Source organism: Puntigrus tetrazona, chromosome 5, assembly GCF_018831695.1.
Source record: "Puntigrus tetrazona isolate hp1 chromosome 5, ASM1883169v1, whole genome shotgun sequence".
Taxonomy (NCBI): Eukaryota; Metazoa; Chordata; class Actinopteri; order Cypriniformes; family Cyprinidae; genus Puntigrus; species Puntigrus tetrazona.
The window spans coordinates 2,169,485-2,191,241 of NC_056703.1; the positions used below are offsets into that span (position 1 = coordinate 2,169,485).

At 37.1% G+C, this 21,757-nt stretch overlaps 1 protein-coding gene across 1 annotated transcript in view; it reads left to right on the forward strand.

Annotated features, from left to right (window-relative positions):
• Positions 1-9,098: 9,098 nt before the first annotated feature.
• The window catches only part of LOC122346081 (collagen alpha-5(IV) chain-like), a 28,963-nt gene continuing 16,304 nt past the window's right edge, over positions 9,099-21,757 (forward strand). The window contains 1 exon segment of the mRNA XM_043240752.1: positions 9,099-9,185. Coding sequence (XP_043096687.1) covers positions 9,099-9,185 — 87 coding nt within the window.

Here is a 21,757-nt window from a genome sequence, read left to right on the forward strand (position 1 = left end):
ATGAGCAGCATCAATTCGTCCGCAGTGGGGCGCAGTAATGCCAGAAGAAAACAGCCTTAAGTGCAATGCGGTTTTCCCATCAGCTCGATTTTCTTTCTATCGATGCAGAAAAGCAGAGAGTCAATAAAGATACACCATGCACTTGAACTGAAAAGCTTCAACAAATTTGACGTTTATTTGCATTGTTATAAATGAACACAATGTGCGTTACGAAAGATACATATTTTTGGTTTTGGGTCCCCAAACCTTTCATTTTCACTGTGCTTTTATTTTTACCGATTTACTAACGACTCCCAAATGATTAGTTCGATGATTAATTTTTTCCGTTTTTTTAAGCAGTGCTTGTGGGCTTTAACGCTCCAAGCGGCACCTAGTTGTAAAAAGAAGAATTTGCATCTTCATCCCTAATACAGCTAATATTTCATGTTGATCCCTTCTTGGGATTAGTTTAACGATGCCTCATTTGAATGATTCAAGAGTCGAGCAGCTTTATACACGGTGCACTTTCAGGACATCTTTAAACGCTTTTCTCACCTCGCTCAAAACACACTAAAATTATAGTTCATTTCCAGATTTGTATGCTTGCACATTCCATACAAAGCATGCTGGGAACTACAGTGTCGGTCACATCAAAAATAATTTAGTCAAGTTCTTCACATAACTAGATCGAGTAGAATGTACATTACATAATTGAAACAAGAAATCAAATGAATTTTTGTGTAGTCTGAAGTAAATCTAAAATGTTTTTTTTTAGTTAATCCTGTTTTGAGACCTTGTGTTGAGCTGCGAGTTCCTCCTCAATCATACATCAAACAACTAATTATACAGGCTACAGGCCCAGAGAGGATCCGTCTTTTGATTTGATTGAACACAATATCGCTGATATTCATGTTAATAAATATGCGCCTACCATACCATTAGTATCTCCTGTCAAATAATCATATATTATGCCTACTGCATAGCTTTTCAACGAATTTCCATTTGAATGCAATAACAGTATTAAAATCACGATCGAAGAAAAACTGTTTATATGGATATACATAAAATATCGTTTATAAATATTAATTCTGATATTAAAAAAAATTATAAATCGATGCTGTCATTTTGATCAATTAATGATCCTTATAACCTAATTATTATTTATTTTATTAAAATGATGTTTTTAATTTTTTCTGTACTAAATATGAGCGGAGTCACATTTGAATACGACTGTTAATATTAATGGCGTCTTTTAGCTCCTTCTATTCATCAAACAACCCGAAAGGAGCATTTATTATTTTCAACATAATAAAAAAGCGTTTTGCCAGGCACCAAAGCAACATCTTAAAGCTGGCACATCTACGCATGGATAAAGCGCTGCGATATTACCGTGTAGAGATTTTCCACCAGCTGGGGATTGCAGAAAGTGAGGAGATCTAAATTTTTAGTAGAGTGTTTTCCTGCGGACCTGGTTACCGCCGAGGACAGGATTTAAAGGATGGTTCATCCAAAAACTGGACGTTATAAATCTTCAAGTCGAACACAAAGCAAAAAATAAGTACTTGTGGCTCTTTCTGGCTAATACACAGTGTGTACTTTCAGCGACTTCAGGGACCGAAACACGGACAAAATCATCGTCTTTCGAACAATTAAGAAACGCGTCGCCTAACATTAAAAATAAAAGCAAACGCATGCTGTATTACAAACCAAGTCAATTTTAATAACAGCCTTAATTTCACCACTTTGATATCCTCCTTGTTAATTTCCCAACCACGGCTAATAAATCAGAGGATATAATGTTTCATTTTCCGCGTAGGAATCGAATATAGCACGCGGTCATATTCCGTTCTCAAGATGTATAAATGTTTCAGTGGCTGTGTCTTCGCCGGCTCTGGTCATTTCGCTTCGTACACTCTTGGCCAGAGTCGCTTTCGGTTAGCGCATCGATTAGAAATCACGCCAAAAGCGTCCGGTGCATCGAAAGCTAATATTAATATCAGTTATTAAACTTACCAGCCGGTTTTGAGTTTAGCAATATCGGGCTCCACTAAGCGGCCATATCATGAACCCACTGACACAAGCTCTACGCGTCTGTTTACCGTCTCACCTTCTGTGTTTTGACCGTCGCTGAGCAATAGAGAAAATGATGAAAATAAACAGTGTGACTCGCGGCTGCAATCATGTTTTAAGAGAAACGTCCTGTACGCGTGTGAAGATAAAGAGCAGAACAAGGGTTTGAGTTTGACTGATGTGCGTTATTAGGACAACAATAATTACATATAATTCCAGATGGTTGTTGCGAAGTTTCAAACTTTTATATTAAATTCAGCCAGGCAACGTGCGCCTTTCCTGAGTATGAGTTCAACATGAAAACAGTATTTTCAAAAACATACATGCATTAAAGAAATAGTCCTAAATTTAACTAGAGCGCAGGTGGTGAATGGTGCCGTCTAGTTTAACTAATTAACATCTGCATATTTCTCTCAATTCAAACCCAGGACAACGTTTCACTGGAGAAAACCAAAAGCAATGGTTGAGGTTAAAGACATCTTAAGAAGCGGTTAAGCATGATATGCTTTGATGTTTTAGATCCAATGTTCCAGCGGCGCCATTCACTAGAAGAAGGATCCATCGGCGATGCAATACTAAGTTCCTCATAATCTATGGCGGAAACAAGCTGATACGTGTTTTGCAAGCACAGGTGAACCTTCTGACGGAAATGTGATTTTACCGTAGCGCGAGCAGATTTTGATTCCTAGTACCTGATTAGCAGGAACAACACGCATTCAAAAGCAGCTTTAAAGCGCAATCAGGTGTAAGCCTTTGGCGAAGAAAATCCAGTCTGCCTGAGAAATAAGAAGAATTGGTGTGGGCATAAGCGACGCGTGTACCCTGCGCCACTGAAGATGCACGCGGCGTCGCAAAAACAAATAAATCGTCTGAATAAATTTGAGCGTTTATTAGCGTTTGACAGACTGTTAATCAAGCACAATTTTGTTTTCCTCATAAGTATCAAAGTGCCTCGGCATAACACAGCAATGTAATCATCAAACAAGCTTTTCCACTAATCAGACATTTTGACATTTTGCATTTAGAGAGCTGGTGAAAGGCCAGAAGCTTCGGCGAGACGGACAAAACTGTTCGTTTATGAAGAAGCTGGCCTCTTTGCTCATTTTCAGCTACAAGCCATCATGTTGCTGGTTTGACACTGAGTTATATATATTATATTTCCAAGCTCAATCTTTCTCATCCCCGAACATCAGTAAATAGCGACGTTTAGCATCTTTCACCATCCTGTTCTTACGTGAGAGATGCATGTAGCACCATTTGTCCTGTGTCCAACGTGCTTCAGAAGTGGCCCCTAAGCGTATTATACTCCATATATGGACCTCAGGCGACTTTGTTCAGCTTTTACATACATTTACTTCTACTACTAAATGCTTTTTGTTCACCACCACGAACTAAATTTAAATGTCTGGTCAACTGCATCAATAATGATATCAGCGCATCCCACTGAAAGCTGAGATAAATAAAAGAAATTTTGATTTTAGGTGAGGCCTGACCCAGACCAATTAATTTTAGCATGGCTAAATTGATTGTTGATGAAAGTTAGACATGCACCATTAACGTTTAACTACGAGTAAGACTCATGCATCTAATAAGGCAGTTAGACAACAAGCCTATCAGATTACTAAAACATTTCTGAGCGTCAAGTTCATATTCCTCTCTCTCACATCTAAAAAGCGACAACAACGCAACCAGACGATAGCAGGAAATAAGTAAACAATAATTTATTCCAGCAGAATAAGTGTCTGTTGTTATTGATCACCGTTTTTTTAAGTGTGTTTGCTATGAAATTCCATTACAATGCATTCTAGGGTTTGAGATGTGACGGAAACCACGAAAGGCAGTGAATTTAAAAGCAAGGAAAGTGGTCAGAAGAAGGCAGCGAGAGAGAGAAAGAGAGAGAGAGACAGAAGAGAGAGAGACAGAGAGAGAGAAAGAGAGAGGGCAGAGAGAGAGAGACAGAGAGGGCAGAGGGAGCCAGAGAGGAGACATTAGCAAGAGAAACAGAGAGAGAGAGAGAGAGAGAGAGAGAGAGAGAGAGAGAGACAGAGAGAGAGACAGAGAGAGAGAGAGACAGAGAGAGAGAGACAGAGAGAGAGACAGAGAGAGAGAGACAGAAGAGGCAGAGAGGCAGAGGGCAGAAAGTGGTGTGAGGTGTAAAGCGCGAGAGGTTTTTCAGTCCAGAGGCCTCTCTCAGATTTGCCCTGGAGTCAGCTGTAGCCGTGGCCTGTTTGGACTCCCCTCATACTTATCTAGGCAAACAGCAGGTCCAGTTTAGATCGGGCCTCAGCTGTGTGCTGTCCACTGCCTGAGGACACACAGGAACACGGGACAGATCAGTCACCAGGAATACGCTCTTGCATTCCTGCCCGCATTTGGCATTTCAACTTTTGGCCCGGTTTCTCTTTTAATAGACGTGAAGACCAGTTAAGCTGTTGAGTTAATATTACTTAGTTCTGAAGTTTGGATCACTTGCTCTTAGGCGTACTTCGTCTTACGTCCAGCTGGGAACTTTGTCACGATCTGTTTCTCGTCTGCTGTTTGGGGCGTAGTCTCGGAATGCGGTACATCGGCGAATCTCGGCACTCTTTTCAAGATCACTGCGAAGATGGCCCTCGGTCTGACACTATTTTCAGCTGATTAATGTCGCATTACTTAACTGAGAGAAAGATTGAAGCGAGAATTTGTTTACGTCGCCAGGTCCACGCTTCGCTACCCAGCTGGCTGATGCGTTAAGTTAATCTGAAATGTGACTGTTTGGGCAAAAAAAAAAAAAAGTAAAAAAACATATGGTTTCATTCATTTGGATAGCATGAGCATTGAGTTAACATGGAAATGATTTTTGTGACATTTGAAGACTGGAGAAATTATTCTGAAAAAATGAAGGTTTGTGTCAATGAATGAATAAAAGACATTTTATAATTATTAATACAAAATAAAAAGGTTTTTACATAATATATGCATGTGTACATATATATAAAATATATATAAATATAAATATATATATATATATATATATATATATAAATATATAATAACCATATATATATATATAAATATATATATATATATATATATATATATATATATATATATAAATATATATATATATATATATATATATATATATATATATAAATATATATATATATATATATATATATATATATATAAATATATATATATATATATATAAATATATATATATATATATATATGTATATATATATATATATATAATACACACACATGCATGGATGATTTAAGAAAAATATATATTTGCTTATGGAAATATATTTATCTTTTAATTTAAAAAATATAATGATAAAAAATATAAATGTATTTATGAATATAAATATAGACAGTATCAACAAAACATACTGTATTTCTGAAAACAAATATACACAAGAACACACACAAATATTATTTAAACAAGAAGCTTTTTATTATGGATGACACTTTCTTACATTACATTCAAATAGAAGTTGTGCATAAATTTGCAATAACATTTTCCTTTTTACTCATGATTTTAAATAGGCAAATGCAGCTTTGGTGAGAATAAAAAGCGTTTAAAAGCTTTAACATGAAGCTTGCTTACAGAAGGAGCAGGGTGTAAATATATGAATTTCTGCCATGCCTTTAAAATATCATGTTAGAATTTAGAAAGATTTAAGAAATTACAATTTCAGACAAAAAGAGCAAATGTGGCATTTCTCAGACAGAATAGATGCAGAGTTTCTTCTCTTTGAGCTGCATTTCACTGAAAGTGGAGCAAAAATTATTATGTCTTTGGCCTAATTAAGGCAGATTACTTTTACCTTACAGGTTGTAAAGGGAGGGTGTCGTGTGTGTGTGTGTGTGTGTGTGTGTGTTCAGCAGACTCACAGGCAGCCCTACGTGAAAGGTTGTGGGCATTCTCGCGGGAGTATCGCTGCATCCATCTTGTGGTCTGTTGGTGGCCCCATCCTATCCACGGACATAGACATCACTTTTACCTCTATTAATCAGATGACCTGTTGTGTGTGTGTGTGTGTGTAATGACATGTGTGTGTTATTATTATTGTGTGTGTTACCTGGCTGCTTGAGCTTGTGTGGGTCTAGATCCCACAGACTCATAGGCAAGAGCTTTCATCATAACGGTGGCCTCATGGTCCATGGAACGGTTCTCAGAATGAATCTGATGCAAGAAGTGAGTTTCAAATGGATATGTATCATAAACCCACCACAAGAATCAACCAAAAATCATAAAGAAATTTAAATAGGTAATAAAACTAAGTAAATGAAGGCTGCTTTGAAACGTAAAATAATAATGTGATATTTTTACAACTTACAATAACTGTTTTTATATATATATATATATATATATATATATATATATATATATATATATATATATCTCTCTACTATATATAAAAATATTACCTATAATAATATTGCCATTATTCAAGTTTTCAGTGTCACATTGTTCATCAGAAATTATTTACAATATTTTAATATTTTTGTACTCAAGAAATATTAAATAAATTAAATACCTTTAACAAGTAAAAAATTGCATTTATTTGAAAAATATTTATTGTATTCTTTCTGATAAAGATATATGATAAAAAATATCATATTTAAATATTATGATTATCTATATATTTAATATATCTTATATTTATAAATAATTATTAAAAAATACATTTTACAATTACATAATATTATACAGTACAACAATTTAACTATCAACTTCTAAACCTTTTTGCTGTCCGTTTTGCATTTTTTCATTAACGCGTAGTGATGCACGGGTTTAAAGAAACATAACTAATTAAAATAACGCAGAACTGCTGTTTCAGCTGGTACTCTACTGCCTGAGAGACTCACTTCACAGATGAAGGGTCACAGTATGATATTATTCAAATGTATCTTCAGCACGAAAATAGAAATTGCTTTCGGGTGGAGCTTTAAGCTGTTGCAGTCATTATGCAAATCATACCCCTTTTCCATAAAAACCCATGAATATGAAATCGTGTACACGAGAATTACAGGCCAGTTTTATCGTGGCGAAATTATTGAGTTGCGTTCAACAGAAAGCTGGCAAATTTTTCCTATCCGTCCGGAATCTGGCGAGCGTTGGGAGTACCCGATTTGGGTCAATAGATATGATGCAGGGCTGAATGTGGCGGCCAAGCGAGAACACGGCGGTCAGCCTAAAGTTACGCGTACCGCGCATGGGTCGAGTGGAGGCCTGGAGATTAATGAAGCGGCATCCGGATAACTTCGTTTGTAACATAATTAAGTCTTTCCACACCCGGTGGTCCGTGCAATAACACCCCTGGAGAAAACAACAGTACCGGCGATGTTTCATATGCCAGCACTGCGATAGAGCTGCACAGACTTTCTTTATTATACTTTCATTTGAGCAGAACAGAATCTCTTCAGCATACATATACTTTACATACATTTTCATATTATTATTATTATTATTATTATTATTATTTTATTACTAGATTATTATTTAGTGTGATTAATCAATTGTTCTCAATATTGCATATATATATATATATATATATATATATATATATATATATATATATGTACACACATCTATACATATTAAAAAAAAATTAAAAATAAAATTATATATATATATATATATATATATATATATATATATATACACACACACTACACACATATATATACATATACACACACACATATACATATATACATACATATACATACATATATATACATATATATACACATATACACACACACACACACATATATATATATATATATATATATATATATATATATATATATATATATATATATATATCTTCTAAAACTTTGTCATGCATATACTTAAGAAAAATATGAAAAATGTTGTTTATATATATTAAACATTCATGCACAAGGGAAAATATTTTCAATATATATTGAATGTGTCTGTATTAGTAATTAAATAATAAATTATATCATACATATGCATGTAACCAAAGCGTTTATTTTGGGAGGTGATTTAAATCACAAATAATCATTTCACAGCACTGATGTTTATTAGTGCTGTTTTCCACTCTGTCCCTCTAGTTTGCCAGATTGGGTCAATTAGGTTCAACACTCTCCCCAAAAAATTGACTCATATTTAAAAATGCAAAAATGAAAATCTAGCAACCCGAGCCCGAACACTATAGTGGCTTGATACCAATGCACCAATGTTAATAATTATTGATCTTGATTGAAACATGATTTGTGTCATCAAGCCGCTTTCTCTGCGTCTCACCTTTGGGAGGCTGCAAAGAGTTTGAGAACCAGAAAACAGGTGGCGTTTCTGGAAAGGCAAGATGGCGGTGTCTTACCCAGCTCTGAGATGATTTCATCTGAATCCGTGACATCTCTCCAGGTCACCTTACAAAAGGGAAAGAAGATATAAGCTGCTAATCAGTAACCAGCGGGTTCCACAATGATTACAAATCTCACCAAATCATGAAACACCAATCTGCCAACACAATTTAACTGGAAATCAGTAGTAACCGATGGCGATGCATAAATCAACGTCTTCACTAACAAGTGCCTGTGCCCGTTGTTTTTGTAAACTGTAACGAGGCACAGGGGCGGTTTGATGAAGCGCCGCACTGATTGCAGAAAACCGGTGGTTACTTTGATACGGCGAAGTCGACGAGACGGGATTAGATGTTCATTTCATTTTCCGGTCAGACCCGGCAGCCCTCGGCGCCCGATCTGCTTCATCAACACGCTCGACCTGGAGAGAGTCCAGGAACACAACGAATCATTTACAAAAATGCACGAGAAATAATAACAACAACACCAATCAAACTCCCATTATTAAACTTTCCGGTGTGTTATTACGGTTACTTTAAATTATGCGGTGTCTTTGCCAGCTTCTTGGCTTAGGATTTTGCGCTTCATAATGCCGGGTCCAAGGCCTCCACCACCCATTTGATGCTGTAATAGGTTGCCGCTCGAGAAGGCGTTGAGTCTCACCAGCATCCCCACCACCTCATTCGCGGGTGAGGGGAAGCGGAGGGAGAACATCTCGAGGAATGTCACTCAACATCTTGCTCCGCCCACGCCGTCAGCCCGATGGCCAGAGAAAAACTATCTGGGTGTATAAATCTAAGAACCGAGCAGTGAGACACATTCACAGCAAGTGAATTAATAACAATTAATAACAATTTCATATTTAGTTACGCGTAGAAAGATATTTTCCCAATAAACAATAATGCTATTCGAGTACAATAAACTGCATAATAACGACGCCAGCAAATAATATCGGCGCATGTTAGCATATGTTTTAACTCGCGATGCATAAAAGAAGACGGAAGCATATCTTCAGTGGGACCTAAAATATATAGAATTTGATTAACTGATTTACTCTAATTGCGCAAATCACAGGCGAGTGCCAAGAGCAGTCTCATAAAAATTAAAACGCAGTACATTTTATGACATTTACTACCATTCACAGCATCACTATCATCCATATGTACATCGACTTGTGTCCACCGCGCTACACGCACCGTGCGGAAAAAAATCTCTACGGCTTATAGGTTCCTACGTCCGCCTGAGTTTTGTTTGTTTTTAAACAATATCAAACGATCGATTAGATGAATAAATAACTTTGTTAGTAAAGAAATGGACTGCTATAATAAATGCATAAATAAATAAATAAATAAACAAATTTGACTGCTTTCATGTTATTTTGTCTCTTAAAATCTAAACGACAGATGTTGCTTTGCAGAACACACAGGGTCTTTTTTTTTTTAAACACATCTGTTTAATTAAAAAACAATACAAAAAATACAATTAAAAAGTAAAAAAAAAAAATGGAGAAGACAGAGAATAGCGCTCTAAAATCTAGCGTAGCTGGCTGATCTGCGCACATCATTTCTGTCCTTCATCATCCACATCCCTCCTCTCATCATCATCATCATCATCAACAACATTAGGTTTGTTTTATTGGCGTTTCTGCACCCCCTGTTGGATTTCTGACGGACGTTAATTAACATAATCTTATCGATTTGCATATCCAGCCCTCAGTTTCTTCTCATACCACGTGAGAACGGACAACGTATTCAAATAAACCAGCGCAAGAAAGCAAACAGGAGACACTTGAGATTGTATCTGCCTCCATAATAAGCCAAACATGGATGCATGTAATATGTGTGAAGGTTAATTAAAACTGGAGAATGGATGCTTGCTGGCATCAGGAGTCATTATCTTCAAAGAACAGGAACTGGCTGCAGGCCAGAGACCAAACAAGCTTTATCGCTGTGTTTGATTGGTTGCCATGGTGCTCGCATCTTCCTGTGATGGATGCATGACAGGAGATACATTCATCTAATTTCTTCAATCTTTCAATTAAGCGGAGAAACAGTGTGCACTTAGATAATGCAGCAAAGAAAATTCTGTTATTAATCTGATCTAATATTTAGAATTTTTGCACATTCCTGCTAGAAATCTATTGAAAACGCTATTCGGAGAATTTTATGTTTAAAACGACTCCCTTGCACCAAATCGAGCGATAGCTTTTGTCAGAAAAAGGAAGTGAGCGTTCTTCGGCTAAAGAAATAGACTCTATTTCAGTGATTATGCGATGAAGTTGTCATGCGCTGTGAACATTTTAAGGATGGGCTTATTATTTATTAACGACTTTTCACTATAATTGTTAGTCCGGTCTAGATTATGCGTGAGTTTTTGAACTCATTCCTCACGACACCCATTCCACTTTAATTTTCGATTTCTGAAAAAGACGCAAACTTGTCTGCAGTGAGCGGCGGAATTGCTTATTTTACTTTTTGGAGTGAACTGTTCTTTTAATGAAGTCTGGATGAATTTTTTAAAGACCAGCGGTGTTTGCGACCCACTTAAAATGCATGAGGAAATGGATATTCCAACGAGGCGATGTTTACAGCCAGTTCAACAACGAAAAACAGCAACCATGTAATAATGTGTCTGGCAGTGGTGGTGCACTATAGCACTAAAAAGTGCAACAGAGACCGCATCAACCAGCCTCTATCATCTTAGCTCAGCACCTCATCCTCTGAGGGCCAAAAGTCTCTCTCCTTCCCAGCTTCCAAGTCAGCATCGCATTGTGCGTGACTTAAAAAGGATCACACATGGTTCTGTGGGTAACATTTTATGGTGATTGTTCTGTGCACCTCTCTGGCCCTCTGTTGATACTTAACTGAGAAGCATAATGACAGCAGTGTACACTTTAAGAGAACACGGATTCCCGAGCACCCAAAATCTAATCTTTTTATTATGCGAGGATTGAAGTTCGCTTTTTGCATACGCCACTGCTAATTAAAAGCCAATCAAACTACACGTTGAGAAAAGTGGTGCAGAGATAGATCCACCTCCATCCAAAGGGTTCTTTCTCTTGCATGCATAAATGCACCCTCACCTTAATTCATTCATTTCGTTCAGACCATGCAAGAAGATGTCGTGGCATCAAAATTTGGGGAAAAAAAATGAGCAACCGTTCATAATAAAAAGCTGAGGATCGAAAAAGAAAGAAACCACGTGCTCTATATCAGCCTGTTCTTTCTGCCTGCTGTCATTTCTATTGTTCGCGTGAGTAGAGTTCCTGGTTGTCGGTGACAACCCTGTCCACAAGCACTTCACATGATGCCAGCGCTGCCAGGACTTTTTCTCAGAAATTCCTCAAGTCCAGCACATGTGTGTGCAAGTGTCAAAGGCTTGACCACGTACCTGGCTGCATTAGACTGATTAAGTCTTGGGAAGAGAGAACTCCTGTGCTTTTACTGCGCTGCGGAGTGGCGTAGTAAGCGTTGGCGATGATGCACATTACAGTTTAACTCAAGATAAAAATGAAAACCAAAATCTGTCACAATGAGGACAGAGGTGGAATGGACCGGTTCAAAGAGTCTTCGATAACAATTACCCATCGTTTGTATGCTCACCAGACAAAAGAAGTACTTTATTTTATGATGTTAGTGCTGATTAATTAACCAAGTGTGCTATGTGGTTAGATTGGCTTGTATGCATAAAGTGCTGAGACACCTATTACTACCGCGCACTGTGGGTGCTTACCATTTGATTGCATTACATTTTTTCAGATAAGAAATTAAGGTACATGTCATACACATACATATTGTGGCGTGAGCGTGCAGTGAAATACCATGGCGTCTAAAAAACTTAAGAAAGGAAAAAGAAAAGAAAGAAGAAAAAGTGCAGGCAATTATAAATAAGAGATAAAAATTGCAGTTTAAAAATTGGAAGAATAGGAGACAACTTTTTAAAGAAATATATAAAGAGTATATAAAAAAAAAGAAAAAAAAAAGAAAAAAAAAAAAAATATATATATATATATATAAATATATATGTATATATGTATATATATATATATATATATATATATATATATATATATATATAAAATATAAAATATAAAATATAAAAAAATATATAAAGAAAAGTGCAACTGGAAAGCTATATAATGCAATTTATTAAACCTTGCGCTTCACATTGTCGATGGATTGGTGAGTATTGTTATTATTGTGATGTTTTTATCATCTGTTTGGACTCTCATTCTGGCCAGCACCCATTCACTGCATAGCACATCAGCGCTCGTGAGCCAGTGATATAATACTAAATCTCTTGCAAATCCGTTGAATGAACAAACAAACTATTTTAGGCATTTTTCTGCCATTGGACCCTTGTGAGCGCGCGTTGAGTGCAGCGAAAGCGAACCGTCACCCATCTCGGGATTTTTAATATTCGTCACTTATGCGTTAAGCCAGAAGCTCTTGTTTAGTTTTGCTGCTGGAATTTCTCAGTGTGAATGACTCCATCCGCCTCACGTTAATCACGATACTTGATATTCATGAGCAAGCCACTAGCCTCAGCCTTTTTTTTTTTAATGCAGATATCTTATGAAAACTCATTTCTGTTTGATGAAGAGATGGGTGTCTATTAGTGCAACTGGAAACAAATTTGCAGAATAATGTTCTTGCCAGACAGATGTGCACAAAGCAAGCCGGTAAGTAGGCAGCCCAATCAAGAACATAATGGCACTAGCTGATTTGACTTCTCATGCAAAATCCACATTAATAAACATCTGATTTCCCAGATGAGTTTCTTTAGAGACTTATGGTAATGTCGGGAGAGGGTTATCGCTTTCTTTGTGAGGACATTAGGGTTTCAAGGAGATCAAAGGCCCTTTTCTGAACAAATACAATTGTAGCTCTTTCCAGCATTTCCCCATTCGTCCAGTGTGACAGTGCATGTCTGGTGGAAATGAATGGATAAATAGAAGAACACATTTGGGTTTGCAGATTATTCCTGGCGCATGGAGGCAACTCTGATGCCAGGATGACAAGTTTTTATATTGTGGCGGACTGTCTATAGTGATGCATCGGCAGAAAAACATCAGTTTAAAAAAATCTCCAAATAAAATAATTATTAAAAAGGTTTTCAAAGACCCCATAAATTACGAAGAGAATTTAAAATATATATGCATTTTCATGCCCTAAAAACACATGCCTTCACCCCTACTCGTTAGAAAAAGAAACTTGTTTTTTTTTATTTTATTCAAATAATCACGCATTATATTATGAAATTTTATTTTTTGTTTTGTTTTTTTTTGAAAACAAGACAATTAAGCTTTATTATATAAATCTAAACAAAATTTTAGTTATAATTTCACCCAGGGATTTAGAGCACTGCCGACACTAAAAATAGTTTTCTAAGCGCATCACCCACAGAAAACTTGAAATAGTAAGAAGGACTTTATTTTTGAGTTGCCAAAAATGCCTTTTCACACTGTGCGGTTTGCCTCTTGAGCTCTGACCTCCATCCATTGTTTTATTGATTATCCACGTCGCCCCTGTACACCCAGAATTCTGTTGCCATAGCAACCCATAGAAATAACGTGATTAAGTGGCAAACGGGGATTGAAGTCAACATCAACATTGTACATATTGATGAAAAATGAATCAAGCTGGGCATTGCTGGGTGGTGGTCTGATTTAATCCGACTGCTCACGCCTTCTCAAATTTCACACTTCTGTTCCCTAAGACTGAAAAAGCATTAAATCGCAGCTTGCGAACAGATGAGCAGGTTTTGCTAGGTGGGAAATGTATCTTCAATTGATTCCTCACCTGAATTAAATTCCATGTCATGCTGCATTTATTTCATTTTTTGGCTGTCCTCTCTTTTGGTCCCACAAAAGTTCTTTTCATTATCTCCTTGGATCCTTCATCCGTACGGCATCAATCTTGGACTGACAACTTCCATCATAAATTACACGCCCTGAAGCTTCCCTGTCGAGCAAGCTCTCCTCCCAGAATCCACCAGGTGGCTGAACCTATAACACCAATAAGTGTATCTCTCCTGCGAACAAGCCGCCGTATTGATCACTGTTCATGTTTCCTCTGAATCAATCTCCATCACCCAATGGCCATTTTCACATCATATTTCTCTTTCCACGGAGACTGATGTTTCTGTGGCTTTGAGAAGAGGAAGGGTCTCAAACAAGGAGATTCCATCAAGTAAAGTCCCTAGTTCCCCTCAAGGCGCCAGCTGCTGTTGCAACCCAACACATCACTGTCATACCTCCGGGTCTCTCAGGTCGGAAAGACAACAATATTTGTAATGGATTTAAGAGATGTCAAGATAACTCCAGATGCAAGTACGGCAATGGTCACTCTTTCATTCCTTAGAAAACTTTCCTCCTCGTAAAACTCTCAACTACGCCTACTTTCTATTAGTGGTGACCTACATGCATTTGGGTGTCAATCTTACAAGGATGAGGAAAATGTACAACTCTCTCCGCTTGTCAGCAGATGATAGGATAAATGCACACATTTGCCATTGCTGCAGAAATTTCAGCCACGAAATCCAGTCATTAAAATAGAAATGGTGTGTGTTAACCAACAGCGAGGTGCTTGGTTTCGAAGGTAACTAATTAACCCGTACATCTCTGCATTATTGGTGTTACCATGACCCGTATTACCCGCGACCAATTCTAACGTCTCCATGCTTATCACTTTTTAGTTTATGCTTAGACTTATTAATTGGTCTTTTGATTCACTTAAAAAGAGTTGGCTCGTTATGATTCAATCCCTTGGGAATCACATTACGCTGGTCGGGTTTACGATTCTCTAAGAAGAACTAACTCACATTTGGGAATGAGATCGAACTAGTTGTACTGTTTATGATTCATTAAAGGAATCATCTAACGAGAGTCATTCATTCAGTTACTGGATTATTCTGGTCATGCTGTACGTTGGCGTCAACATGGAAGCGGCTTGGGATTCGTTTTAACGCCGACTCATTTACGATGATTCAGAAGTCGACTTTTTATCGGTGTGCAAAATACACATTGTGTTCAAATTACGATGATACATTACAAAAAATGCGATATCAAGCAGCAAAACAAGCTGTTTTGTTTCCGTTTTACCGCACTTACAAGATATATTAAGAGGATAAGAGTGAATCATTTAGGAATTAGGCGATTGTCGTTTCTGTTTTTGATTCATGAGAAGTCACTGATCCTATGCTGGAATCTCCACGAGAATCATTTGGTTGCAGAACTGGAAATTCAAGAGGATGATTTAGCCTAATCACTACTAATTACTGACAAAAAAAAAAGCGTAAGTGTTCTAGATAACTTTACTCTAGTAATGATCTCTATATCTGGATAACTTTCGATGCGGTGCTTGTTAGAATCCCGGGTAGCTCTGAACTGTGAAACAGGGTTGAGTTTCTATTACTTTTCTTATCTTCAATGGCGGTCCCTCTCCAAAGCTCTTAAATGGGTTTTGGCCCAGAAAAATTAATATTGACTTTCTATTGACACCCAGACCATCGCCATATGCGTCCTTGGTATTACACCCAAGCGCATTGTTCATTTCCCAGCGAGGCTGATTCAAATGTGCGGTCCAGCTCTTCAGGCGTGCACTGAACCGGTTACTGAGCGCGATGATGAGGGCCAGTCTGTACAGCTCACCTCCAGATTATCTTATTCATTCAGATGGCTCCTTGACATTGAACTCCAGTCTGACCGTTTTAATTAAATTTTTCACGAGTATTATAATCCAGGCTAATTCAAACCATTAAAAGGTCAATCGGAGATGTAAATCACAAAAGATTTATTGCGCACAAATTGGTAGGGGATATCCAACATTAAAACACCATTTCTCATTTTTGGCATATTATTAGCATCGGATGCATTTAGCGAAAGATATATTAAAGCGGCTTAATGGCGGTGCCTGTTGTTTAGTGGCATGCTGTAAATAGCACTGCGTTTGTTTTGGTTATCTACTAAGTCATAAAGACAATCCATGGCGATATCTTGTTAAAACCCACAGTAACTGGAAAAGCTTTTTGACCAATAAATAACACTGCTCCTTAAAATCTGCCACAAAGTTTCTGGCTTTTTGCAGTACGTACTCACCTGTCTATAAAAATATCAATTTTCTATCCATTATGAAACACTGTGCTTGTCAGCTTGAGTCAAATGGAGCTGTCAAGCAATGATTCCCTCATCAGGCCCGCTCCGCTGAACAGCTTTACAGCATGCAGTGGATGTTTGTATAAAGAAGCCAGTCTTTTCATTGAAAGCGGTGCCTGAAGTGACCACGTTTTAGCTAAGGTTTGCAAAGGCTGGCTTTTTGATAAAGCAATACATATGTCTTGGTTGCCACAGGTGTAAAAAACCACAAAGCAGATCTGCAATACGTGGAGCGCGATGAGAAAGAAAAAACAATTGGTTTTATGAAGTGTGACTTTATATATTGCTGTGAGAAATGAAAGCCAGCGTTGTTGTTGTGTTGAGTTATGTTGGACAGGATAACAGGGCTCTAAATCATGCGGCAGGATCCACTGGCGCTATTCTGCCACAGTATGACAGATACAGCGTCCGAATTCATTACATAGATTTGTTACTGACCTCACAAGAACAAAATGGATTTCAGACTAAATGCTGTGACATCTAGGCTTGTTATAATCGTTACCCAGATTTGGACTGTTCCGTTAAACTGTTCTGGATAAAGCGACAATTTAATGTTTAAATGCTGATTCAGAGCATTAAGGCAAGGATGCTAAATATAGATGTGGGCATCTAATAACAAGAGCATCTGGTGAGTTGACACTTTTTACTTAAGAGTATATTTTTTTCTTCCGTTATAAAAAACAGAGTAGTAAAATGAAAGATATTAAACATTTACGTGAAAGGTGCAGATTATATTTATAAAATTTTTACCCTCCGTGACAACGTGCCCCACCAACAGGCCACAGTCACACCGTAAATACAATAAAACCTCATTAAACGTAAGGCAAATCAAATTCGGTTCAGTTCAATAATATTGCAAAACTGGTAGTTCGATTTAGCTATAAAGCAGCTCGAAAGAAGACAATAGCGTAATTATTAAGCTTTAAACACTTTTTGAACATAAAGTCTTCTATAAAACATAATCGAACTGCAAAGTAAATTGGATTCATAAAATTAATCAATATTTGAGCTTTTTCCCTTAGTGACAACTAGCCCGGTCTCCCGTTAAGCACTTTCAAGTAATGTCATGGTCGCATTCAGTGATGTGTTGCTGGTCTGCTAATACGATCCTTTTGAATATATTCCTGGCACCATCTCTGTCTCACAATGCACTAAAGAGACCTGTAGGCCCATAGCAACTTTGCTCTGATGCAAGACTTGCGCTACCACAGAAATGATTTCTGCATTGTAGCTCAAAGAGATATTGTGAAGAGGCGTTCGATATGAATGAGGACTGGATGCACACCTTGCGGCAGCAAGTCTTTTCTCTACTTCTTCATCTCTCTCCGTCAGACCTTCCACATTTGCCCCTATATTTTCCCTCTTCTCTCTCATCAAAAGCCTCATCCTCCAGCTCAGACCCCTCTTCGTCTTTCTCAAGCCTCCTTCCTCGTCGGCTCCTGAATTCATTTTGTTACCCTTGTTCTTCCAGTCTTTTCAGAAACAGATGGCCTGCAAAATAGTTCATCATATAGCATCATTGTTAGTATTTCTTTATGTAAAGAATCATATCAAGCATAACATTTAATATTAATGTATGTGCATTAGTGATGAGGTTTTTAACTAGATTCATTTAACCGATTCCTTCAATCACATTGATTCATTAAAAAACAGACCTTAGTTTGAGACTAACTAAACTAAATGCAACACTAATATGCACGCACTGTTTAAAGCTATTAGAATGAATCATTTTCCACAACTCACAAACTTTCAAAACATACAAATTTTTTATTTTCCATTTTAGGGAAGAAAATCAGCACGCTTTTAAAAACAACACAAGTGCACTCCATTGATCACACGGCGTATTTCTATCCCTCACAGCCTCGTCTGTTAAAAAACAAGCATTGCATACCCGCTAATGTCTGTGACTGTCTAATTTGTACAAAAAATCAAACAAAAGGCTAATTTGTGAATGAAACACGTGCTTAACTTGGCTATGCAACAGTACATTTTCTGTGGCTTTGTTTGGAGCCTTGCAAAAAAGCGCTGGTAATTGAGCACCTAAAGTAGAAGTTACTCAAAATTAGCATCTCCTGCTGAACCGCTGTATAAAATCAATCGCATTTGCAATCAGCTGTTTAACTCGCTTTGCTATGATTACCTGCGCTGAAATTCAGAACAGCGCTCTTGCTCGTGATATTGCTTAATTACAGGCTGCGCGACTATTTTCCGCAAACCTGTTATCGTATTTTAATCTATAACTCAGACCAACCGGCCCACTTCGCGTAAAACCAAATTAACCGTCAATGGTGCATTTCCCTTTTGCCATTTTCTTTCTTTCCGTCTTCCTTCTGCTACGCGCTCACTGATATTTTTTCTTTTGTCAGGAAAGAATGAGGTTTGATTACCCTTATGATGCTCCACACGAGGTTACGCAACCCCTTAACGTCCTCCTCAGCGCTCTGGTTCAGTGGGAGAATATCAGTATCAGACTGATGAATAATACATCCTGATTGCTGTCACATTTATGGGTTATGATGCACTACAAACACAGGGTTCACGGCGAGGGTAAACAAGTTGCTCACTGCAATAGACATAAATTGTTCAGCTACCTGCGGCTATCATGGCCTATGATTCTATAGAAACCGTTTTGATTGAAAACATGTCAACAAGATCGCATTTTATGTTACAAAGAGTACAAGTTAAATATCTCTAATCCATAATGTCAACATAGAAAATAACATGCATAATATATATGCATATTACCATTGATATGTAATCAGAAGATATTTAAGTATTTTAATATTCGGAATAATTAATAATTTAAAGAAATGAAATTAAGATTTAAAGCAGTATATGTACAACAGTGAATGAATAAACAGTTTAGCCTCTCTCCAGACTATCAAGGTCACTTTGCAAAGAAACTGGATGAAGGCATCCCGGATGGGAAGTCAAGAGGTTTTGTTTGTTTGGTTTGACTGCGAAAAAGAACTAAAGGGGTTCAGTTCACTTCCTGTGAGGATTTGAGATGTGATATTGTTCTCGAACAACAGGAGAGTCGACTTTAGCTTTTCCTCAAATGGAGGCTGGCAATTTTAGCCTTAAGTGAATAAATCTAATAATAACAAAATAACTTTGTAAATATGATTCCTCAAACTTCTTTTTAGGATGTATGGGATGAAAAAAATCGTCATGAAACGATCCACGTCCTCTAGTAAAAATTTAATATATAAAAAATACATTTATTTCATACTAATGCAGGTTAAATCTATATCTAAACAACTCAAGACTTGTTAAACTCGGCATACTACTTGTGCACAACAATGTTAAGCCTAAAATCGTTCAACGTCCTTTTAGTGAGCTTTAAATAATATCGGACTTTAAATGCAAAAATATTAAAGTGTACCTAAAATATACTTGCAGTAGTTAAAGTTAAAGTGCAATACGTACAAAATTATACTATACTAAATTATACTCATATAGTATACTAAAAAAAGACAATTACAGGAAAAGGACAATTAAGTATATAAATATGAAAAAAGTATCTGTGGTATATCGCAGCATAAAATAAATGCATTTCTAATACATTTTAGGTATATTTATTATTCACTAGGACTGGCACCTTAAAATGAGCAGGCATACTAGCGTGTATGAACAAAATGCAGTAGATATTTTAGTACAGTGAAATGCAAGTACTACAGTTGTAATGCTGCAGGAAAGATTAACGAGCGTCGTTGGCGTATCACTTTAAAAGTTGTTGTAGTACAAAATCATTTGACAAGCAGTAAGTGATTACAAGAGTCTGGCATCAGGTACAGAATGCTGCTTTATCTTTGAATGCAAATAGTTTGATTATGATTAATGTGTCCCGGCCTCAGGAGTTTTGACTTTTGCTTGTTATGCATCTGGGGAAGCGCGCGTTCGGAAACAGATCGGCTTGCCTCGTGTCATTCAGCCATCGCTGAAGCTGTCACCGCTGAAGAGTTAAACTCTGCTTTTCAGAAAGCAAACAAACAAAGGCCAATTTAATGAAAAGTGCACCAGCATGACCGGAGAAAGGTTTGAAAGCTGAATTAATTCATCAGTATGGCGGAAAGCCACGATAAATGATACATAGCATTATTATTAGCATTTCTGCCAAGTAAAGAATCGTAACAAGCATAACATCTAATATTAATGTATGTGCATTAGTGATGAGGTTTTTTAACTAACTTGTTATGCAGGTTGCATAGATTCATTTAACCGGTTCCTTCAATCACACCGATTCATTAAAAAACAGACCTTAGTTTAGACTAACTAAACTAAATATAACACTAATGGCACGCACTGTTTAAAGGTATTAGAATGAATCATTTTCCACAACTGCACAAACTTTCAAAACATACATAATTTTTAGGAAGAAAATCAGTGCGCTTTCAAAAAGAAAGCCACGATTAACAGCTTATTTCATGAGACTGGAATTAAGTTGAAAGGGCTATCATTTCTAAACAAAAACCCATTTCCCTTTACGTTGCCCCTGCTACAGGCCAGCAGAACTTGTGTACAGAACAAAGTGAAAATTTTATAAACTGAAAGAACAGATTGAAGTTTTGAGCTTCGCTTTTAACTTCAGACAGAGGAAAAACAATAAATGTGAAGCAAAACCCTGAAGACAGTTTAGAGATTTTGATGTTCACTCAAAGCTGTTTTCTAAGCGAGGAAATATGACCTTATAAAGCTGGAGGGCGGGACACTTTATCTGTGTCATCAATCAAACTCAGAAAACAATTTAATGCCTGTCAATAGAGAATGTTGCATAGCATTCAGCACAGACGCCTCCAGAAGACACGACTAGTCAAGCAGGCGACTGGCGCTTTCTCAAATAACCTTTTCAAGAAACTTCGGGAACTGAGATTTTCCTCTTGTCATCCAGACACGTAACGTTCTGTTGAGCTCCGTTTAAAAGTAATCACGTAAAATAATAGTGATTTAAATTAGACTACCATTCGTTTCCCTTCCCGTGTTTTCTGATCTGTTTCAAACCGCTGGATAAGATGTTGCATCACAAACAGACCATTAATTTTAGGTATCAGATCGTCATGTTCAAAATAAACTGCTACGCCATAGAAAAGCATTGGGAATGCAAAAAATGCACGCCTTTTATTCGTGCTGGAGTGTCTTAGTCTTCAAAGAGTTGGTCTACAGTGCGTTTTCACAGAAGTTTCTACCTGACATTTCAATTTTCAGTAACAAAGAGTGCACCAACTT